Below are 9,456 nucleotides of genomic sequence, written 5' to 3'. Positions count from 1 at the left end.
TGTTTGTTTTACATGATGAAGAGTGAATGTTTTATGCGCGAATATACGTTTTTTTTTTTTTTTGAGTGCGTGTTCTGCGTATCTGTGAGTAGCAGCAGCAGACGAGTACACCCGAGGGTTCCAACACATAAAACAAGAGCCACACGCCTCTCACCAACCAGCCTGGTGTTCCAACACGTGCAACACCAGCCACACGCCTCTCACCAACCAGCCTGGGTTTCCAATACGTGCAACACCAGCCACACGCCTCACCCACCAGCCTGGGGTTCCAACACGTGCAACACCAGCCACACGCCTCACCCACCAGCCTGGTGTTCCAACACGTGCAACACCAGCCACAGGCCTCTCACCCACCAGCCTCACCCACCAGCCTGGGGTTCCAACACGTGCAACACCAGCCACAGGCCTCTCATCCACCAGCCTGGGGTTTCAATATGTGCAACACCAGCCACACGCCTCACCCACCAGCCTGGGGTTCCAACACGTGCAACACCAGCCACACGCCTCTCACCAACCAGCCTGGGGTTCCAACACGTGCAACACCAGCCACACGCCTCTCATCCAACCAGCCTGGGGTTTCAATACGTGCAACACCAGCCACACGCCTCACACCACCAGCCTGGGGTTCCAACATGTGTGCAACACCAGCCACACGCCTCACCCACCAGCCTGGGCTTCCAACACGTGCAACACCAGCCACACGCCTCTCACCCACCAGCCTTGGGTTCCAACACGTGCAACACCAGCCACACGCCTCTCACCAACCAGCCTTGGGTTCCAACACGTGCAACACCAGCCACACGCCTCTCACCAACCAGCCTGGTGTTCCAACACGTGCAACACCAGCCACACGCCTCTCACCCACCAGCCTTGGGTTCCAACACGTGCAACACCAACCACACGCCTCTCATCAACCAGCCTGGGGTTCCAACACATGAAACACCAGCCACACGCCTCTCACCCACCAGCTGGGGTTCCAACACGTGCAACACCAGCCACACGCCTCTCACCAACCAGCCTGGGGTTCCAACACATGAAACACCAGCCACACGCCTCTCACCAACCAGCCTGGGTTCCAACACGTGCAACACCAGCCACACGTCTCTCACCAGCCAGCCTGGGGTTCCAACACGTGCAACACCAGCCACACGCCTCACCCACCAGCCTGGGGTTTCAACATGTGCAACACCAGCCACACGCCTCTCACCAACCAGCCTGGGGTTCCAACACGTGCAACACCAGCCACACGCCTCTAACCAACCAGCCTGGGTTCCAACACGTGCAACACCAGCCTGGGGTTCTAACACGTGCAACACCAACCACACGCCTCTCACCAACCAGCCTGGGTTCCAACACGTGCAACACCAGCCTGAGGTTCCAACACGTGCAACACCAGCCACACGCCTCACCCACCAGCCTGGGGTTTCAACATGTGCAACACCAGCCACACGCCTCTCACCAACCAGCCTGGGGCTCCAACACGTGCAACACCAGCCACACGCCTCTCACCAACCAGCCTGGGTTCCAACACATTAAACACCAGCTACACGCCTCTCACCCAGCAGCCTTGGGTTCCAACACGTGCAACACCAGCCTGGGGTTCTAACACGTGCAACACCAGCCACACGCCTCTCACCAACATATATATCTATCGTTATGACACAACACACAGACTGGGTTGATACAGCACCGCTCAGTCAACACTGCCTGCGTCTTTGTGTTCCCCCGGTGTTTGAATAAGGCGTGAGGGGTAACACCAGCCATGTTATTGTACCGTGGTAGCGGGCAGTGACGGCGAAGACAGGCAAGAAGTCACTTTTGGCCTTCATAAACAGTGACTCTTCATCAGAGTGCATCAACGTACTTTCCTCCCCTTTTTTCAACTTATTTTTTTGTTAGTGGATTAAGACAAATGCAGCGCAACGCGATCCACATACAGTGGGATTTAATTTTCGTATACCTGGTATACCTGGTATACTACGGTAGGGTGAAAATTCAGTACAAATGAGACACTTGTGCAACACTTGGGTATCTTTACTTTGGAAACGTTTCGCCCGCCAGTCTTTTTGTCAATCCAAAACAGAGATAACGGCAGATGTAAAGTGGGGGAAGTTTGAGATAAGAAAATTTATTTAGGTACGGGCACACATAAGAATAATTATCATACCTGCCTGGAGTACACCTGGAGAGGGTTTCGGGGTCAACGCCCCCGCGGCCAGGTCAGAGACCAGGCCTCGTGGTGGATCAGGATCTAATCAATCAGGCTGTTACTGCTGGCCGCACGCAAACTGACGTACGAACCACAGCCCATAGTAATTTACATAGTAACATGTATGTAAATTACCTAGGATAACCCCAAAAAAGTCGAAGTGACTTATTTTCAATGGGGCCCTTGTAATATCTTAATATCTAAAGCCTAGCTGTAAATTACAGCAGAAATCAGTCATGGTAACCTTAAAAATTAAAACATCTAAATAACTCAACTGTGTGGAGGTCAGTGGGTGAGACAGATCATCAATATAAATACTACTTTGAGTTGTCAATATAATAATATAAATCAATAATATGTGATTTGGCTATACACATAAACACAGCCATGTTAACAACCTCCACTCCTAGTGTACTCACATGTTTGTGGTTGCAGGGGTCGAGTAGCAGCTCCTGGCTCCGCCTCTCCGCTGGCCGCTACTTAGTTGTCTTTCCTGGCTGCGTGCAACTCTATCATACATCTTAAAACTGCGTATGGATTCTGCTTCTACCACACCATTATCTAGGTCGTTCCACTTCCTAAACAGTCTTAGATAAAGAAACATTTCCTGACATCTTTGTGATTCATCTGCGTTTTAATCTCTAAATGTGCCCTCGTGTACCTGAGACCCGCCTCTCAAACTCCCTGTCCACCCTGTCAATTTCTCTCAGTATTTTGCACGTCGTAATCAAGTTACCTCTGTCCTTGTCCTCTAATATTGTTAGGTGTACTTCGTCTAGTCTTTCCTCGTTACTCATACCCTCAGTTCTGGGACTAGTTTCGTTGCAACTCTACATTTTTTCCACTTTTACATGCTTTATCAGATGTGAGTTTCATACTGGTCCTGGACACTCGAAGATGAGCCTGACATATGCCGTGTATAACGTTGTATATGCCTCTTTGTTGACGTTCCTGAAAGTTACCCTTAAATTTGCCAGTGTCGCACTTGCTGTTGTAGTTATTCAGTTGAAAGGCTTAGAATATGCTTACCCCGAGGTCATTCTCTTCCAGGGAGGTTTGCAGCCTTTGTATCACGAGTATGTACTCTGCTTCCAGTCGTCTTTACTCTTCCCACCCACCATCACCAATAATAATTTCAATGCTAGAAGATGGGAGAAGTAAGTTTCGAAATCTCGTCAGCGTGTGTGATGAGAGGAAAGCCACGGGTCATTTCTCCCTCCCCCGTCACTGTAGCTAAGTTCACTGTAGTCAGGCTCACTGTACACAAAAATTATGCACATAAGTTCACTGTAACCAGGATAGTTACAATCTGGGTATTATTTTTTCCTGTGTGTTCCCTACTAAGCCATAACACTCATATTTGACTCTTAACTCGTAGAAAAATATGAGATCTGTATTATCACACGACTTACCTGGTCTTATGCTTAGAGCTATATATACTTGACAACTTAAATATAATACTGTAATGGATAAAATAATGTATAACATGAGAGAGGTAAGATGCTGCTGTGTGATCTTGAGAGTTGTGCGCATCCTTCCTGCGCTGCCTTGCTGCCGCCCGGCCCACCACAACACTGCCACACACACGAACATCACTCTCACTCTCCATAAACTAATTATTCTGTTTTCTGTTTCACTATTACTACAGATATCTAAATTCAGATTTTATTAATACATATTGTTATCAATGATATAAATAATTTTACGGTTGGCTGGTAGGAAAGGGTTGTTTATTTACATTGGCACCTGTACGATCTATTGTCAGCATCAGATATACAAAATATTTCTGGGAGATGTTAGAAGTTCAGTATTACCTGTGGTAGTGGGAATATGCTGCTCGCTGCTCCGCAACTCTTGAATACAATTCCTTCTGTCACGTTCATTAGAGTCTCTAGAAAAAATATTAACACGCTATACCTTTCACCAATGAAGAGAACTTCACGCAAAAACTGCCATCTTAGAAAATTATAAGAAATTATTAAAATAATGAACATTTGAGTGTTGAGGGTTGACTCCTGACACGAGTATCCTCTTGTCAACATCTGAAATCAAACTTAATCAAATTGCCAGTTTATTAAATGGAAACAACAAGCACACAGGCTCTTGAAACAGCAAGGCACGCTGAGTTATAAGCGTGTGATGGAGATGCCGGTGTTTAAATAAGTTGGTAGAGTGTTAGTGTATGGTGAGGTGGTGCCCTAGAGGCGGTCCAGCCATCACCACCATACTTAACATTACTCCTGCTCTTCACTCTTATATAATCCTCAAGGGTAAGTGTCACAAGAGTTCATCTGTTAAAAAAAAACTTAATCCTTCAGAGTGGGGTACCTGGATGCTGGTGAGGGGGCTCTTGATCCAAGAATATTTAGATAACGTGCTTGTGATCAACGTTGATAACCTGGTGTTCCCAAGGCGCTCTGTGACCTTTATGTTTATATTTTCTAACATGAGTATCATAGTAATAAGTAATGACTTTTCTCTCTTAATGAGACTGTCGTACGTACCTGTGAACACCTGTGAAATAAGCCTAAGTAAATCATACTGTTTACCTAGATTTGGTTATCGTAGGTTAATGTATCATAACTACATGTATACAACATCTCTGGATATATAACCTTGTTAAAGCTGCCATACTGATGAAAGTCTTGGTTGACGTGTCAACAGTTGTCACCATTTTTGTGTCCAAGTAATCTTACGTTACCATCCACAGGATGGGTATGGAGTGCACAGTAAACTAGCCTCTACCCTCTACGGGATGGGTATGGAGTACACAGTAAACTAGCCTCTACAGTCCACAGGATGGGTATGGAGTACAGTAAACTAGCCTCTACCGTCCACAGGATGGGTATGGAGTGCACAGTAAACTAGCCTCTACCGTCCACAGGATGGGTATGGAGTGCACAGTAAACTAGCCTCTACCGTCCACAGGATGGGTATGGAGTGCACAGTAAACTAGCCTCTACCGTCCACAGGATGGGTATGGAGTGCACAGTAAACTAGCCTCTGCCGTCCACAGGATGGGTATGGTGTGCACAGTAAACTAGCCTCTACCGTCCACAGGATGGGTATGGAGTACACAGTAAATTAGCCTCTTCCCTCCTCAGGATGGGTATGGAGCACACAGTAAACTAGCCTCTACCGTCCACAGGATGGGTATGGAGTACATAGTAAACTAGCCTCTACCGTCCACAGGATGGGTATGGAGTACACAGTAAACTAGCCTCTACCGTCCACAGGATGGGTATGGAGTACACAGTAAACTAGCCTCTACCCTCCACAGGATGGGTATGGAGTGCACAGTAAACTAGCCTCTACCCTCCACAGGATGGGTATGGAGTGCACAGTAAACTAGCCTCTATCGTCCACAGGATGGGTATGGAGTACACAGTAAACTAGCCTCTACCCTCCACAGGATGGGTATGGAGTACACAGTAAACTAGCCTCTACCGTCCACAGGATGGGTATGGAGTGCACAGTAAACTAGCCTCTACCGTCCACAGGATGGGTATGGAGTACACAGTAAACTAGCCTCTACCCTCCACAGGATGGGTATGGAGTGCACAGTAAACTAGCCTCTACCGTCCACAGGATGGGTATGGAGTACACAGTAAACTAGCCTCTACCGTCCACAGGATGGGTATGGAGTACACAGTAAACTAGCCTCTACCGTCCACAGGATGGGTATGGAGTACACAGTAAACTAGCCTCTACCGTCCACAGGATGGGTATGGAGTACACAGTAAACTAGCCTCTACCGTCCACAGGATGGGTATGGAGTACACAGTAAACTAGCCTCTACCGTCCACAGGATGGGTATGGAGTACACAGTAAACTAGCCTCTACCGTCCACAGGATGGGTATGGAGTACACAGTAAACTAGCCTCTACCGTCCACAGGATGGGTATGGAGTGCACAGTAAATTAGCCTCTACCGTCCACAGGATGGGTATGGAGTGCACAGTAAACTAGCCTCTACCCTCCACAGGATGGGTATGGAGTGCACAGTAAACTAGCCTCTATCGTCCACAGGATGGGTATGGAGTACACAGTAAACTAGCCTCTACCGTCCACAGGATGGGTATGGAGTACACAGTAAACTAGCCTCTACCCTCCACAGGATGGGTATGGAGTGCACAGTAAACTAGCCTCTACCCTCCACAGGATGGGTATGGAGTACACAGTAAACTAGCCTCTACCGTCCACAGGATGGGTATGGAGTGCACAGTAAACTAGCCTCTACCCTCCACAGGATGGGTATATAACTAGCCTCTTCGATGGCAAAATCTAAGTCTTTTGTGTAAAATGCAATAATGTAAATTCCTTACATTACATAAATTTAAACTTATGGTAAATTATAAAGAAATTAACTCATAATCAAGTTAATCAGACAATGCGGAGTCAGCAACATACGTATATATATATATATATATATATATATATATATATATATATATATATATATATATATATATATATATATATATATATATACATACCCATACACATACTTACATACACACACACACACACACACACACACACACACACACCTGGTGGTCCCAAGGTGATAATTGCAGTGATGTATAACCCACCACAGAACAGCAGGAGGCCAAGGCAAGAGTATGACGAGAGCAATAGAGCGATGGTTGACACACTGGCTGCAGTGGCCAGAAGAGCTCATGCATGCAGGGCAAAGCTACTGATCATGGGTGACTTTAACCACAAGGAGAACGACTGGGAGAACTTGGAGCCACATAGGGGCCAAGATACATGGAGGGCTAAGATGATGGAGGTGGTATTGGAAAACTTCATGTACCAACACGTAAGGGACACTACAAGAGAGAGAGGAGAGGATGAACTAGCAAGACTGGACTTAGTATTCACCTTGAGTAGTGCAGATATTGAGGACATCACATATGAAAGACCCCTTGGGGCCAGCGATCATGTGGTTTTGAGCTTCGAATACACAGTAGAGCTACAAGTGGAGGGGGAAGCAGGAAGGCCAGGACAAATGAAACCAAACTACAGGAAAGGGGACTACACAGGAATGAGGAACTTCCTGAATGAGGTTCAGTGGAACAGAGAACTGGCAGGGAAGCCAGTTAATGAGATGATGGAATATGTAGCAACACTGTGCAAGGAGGCTGAGGAGAGGTTTATACCCAAGGGTAACAGGAATAATGAAAAAGCCAGGATGAGCCCATGGTTCACCCAAAGATGCAAGGAGGCAAAAACCAAGTGTGCTAGGGAATGGAAGAAATATAGAAGGCAAAGGACCCAGGAGAATAAGGAGAGCAGTCATAGAGCCAGAAACGGATATGCACAGATAAGAAGGGAGGCCCAGCGTCAATATGAAAACGACATAGTAGCAAAAGCCAAATCTGACCCAAAGCTGTTATACAGCCACATCAGGAAGAAAACAACCATCAAGGACCAGGTAATCAGGCTAAGGAAGGAAGGAGGAGAGACAACAAGAAATGACCGTGAAGTATGTGAGGAACTCAACAAGAGATTCAAAGAAGTGTTCACAGAGGAGACAGAAGGGGCTCCAGAAAGACGGAGAGGTGGGGTACACCACCATGTGCTGAACACAGTACACACAACCGAGGAAGAAGTGAAGAGGCTTCTGAGTGAGCTAGATACCTTAAAGGCAATGGGGCCAGATAACATCTCTCCATGGGTCCTGAGAGAGGGAGCAGAGGCGCTATGTGTACCCCTAACAACAATATTCAATACATCTATCGAAACAGGGAGATTGCCTGAGGCATGGAAGACAGCAAATGTGGTCCCAATCTTTAAAAAAGGAGACAGACATGAAGCACTAAACTACAGACCAGTGTCACTGACATGTATAGCATGCAAAATCATGGAAAAGATTGTCAGGAGAAGAATGGTGGAACATCTAGAAAGGAATGATCTCATCACCAGCAGACAACATGGTTTCAGAGACGGGAAATCCTGTGTCACAAACCTACTGGATTTCTATGACATGGTGACAGCAGTAAGACAAGAGAGAGAGGGGTGGGTGGATTGCATTTTCTTGGACTGCAAGAAGGCGTTTGACACAGTACCACACAAGAGATTAGTGCAAAAACTGGAGGACCAAGCAGGGATAACAGGGAAGGCACTGCAATGGATCAGGGAATACTTGTCAGGAAGACAGCAGCGAGTAATGGTACGTGGCGAGGTGTCAGAGTGGGCACCTGTGACCAGCGGGGTCCCACAGGGGTCAGTCCTAGGACCAGTGCTGTTTCTGGTATTTGTGAACGACATGACGGAAGGAATAAACTCCGAGGTGTCCCTGTTTGCAGATGACGTGAAGTTGAGAAGAGTTCAGTCGATCGAAGACCAGGCAGAACTACAAAGGGATCTGGATAGGCTGCAGACCTGGTCCAGCAACTAGCTCCTGGAGTTCAATCCCACCAAGTGCAAAGTCATGAAGATTGGGGAAGGGCAAAGAAGACCACAGACGGAGTACAGTCTAGGGGGCCAGAGACTACAAACATCACTCAAGGAAAAAGATCTTGGGGTGAGTATAACACCAGGCACATCTCCTGAAGCGCACATCAACCAAATAACTGCTGCAACATATGGGCGCCTGGCAAACCTCAGAACAGCATTCCGACATCTTAATAAGGAATCATTCAGGACCCTGTACACCGTGTACGTTAGGCCCATATTGGAGTATGCGGCACCAGTTTGGAACCCACACCTAGCCAAGCATGTAAAGAAACTAGAGAAAGTGCAAAGGTTTGCAACAAGACTGGTCCCAGAGTTAAGAGGTATGTCCTATGAGGAGAGGTTAAGGGAAATCAACCTGACGACACTGGAGGACAGGAGAGATAGGGGGGACATGATAACGACTTACAAAATACTGAGAGGAATTGACAAGGTGGACAAAGACAGGATGTTCCAGAGACTGGACACAGCAACACGGGGACACAGTTGGAAGCTGAAGACACAGATGAATCAAAGGGATGTTAGGAAGTATTTCTTCAGCCACAGAGTAGTCAGGAAGTGGAATAGTTTGGGAAGCGATGTAGTGGAGGCAGGATCCATACATAGCTTTAAGCAGAGGTACGATAAAGCTCATGGTTCAGGGAGAGTGACCTAATAGCGACCAGTGAAGAGGCGGGGCCAGGAGCTTGGACTCGACCCCTGCAACCTCAACTAGGTGAGTACAACTAGGTGAGTACACACACACACACACACACACACACAAACATACATATATACATACATACATAC

The 9,456-nt window shown here is 47.0% G+C and overlaps 1 protein-coding gene across 1 annotated transcript in view; it reads left to right on the top strand.

Moving 5' to 3' along the window:
- Positions 1-4,023: 4,023 nt before the first annotated feature.
- Positions 4,024-9,456, top strand: part of LOC128693022 (interference hedgehog) — a 208,879-nt gene continuing 203,446 nt past the window's right edge. The window contains exon 1 of the mRNA XM_053782486.2: positions 4,024-4,479. Coding sequence (XP_053638461.2) covers positions 4,392-4,479 — 88 coding nt within the window. The 5' untranslated portion in view covers positions 4,024-4,391. The remainder of the gene's footprint in view (positions 4,480-9,456) is intronic.

The sequence above is a fragment of the Cherax quadricarinatus genome, chromosome 38 (assembly GCF_038502225.1).
Source record: "Cherax quadricarinatus isolate ZL_2023a chromosome 38, ASM3850222v1, whole genome shotgun sequence".
Lineage (NCBI taxonomy): Eukaryota > Metazoa > Arthropoda > Malacostraca > Decapoda > Parastacidae > Cherax > Cherax quadricarinatus.
This window is presented reverse-complemented; position numbering and strand designations above follow the sequence as displayed.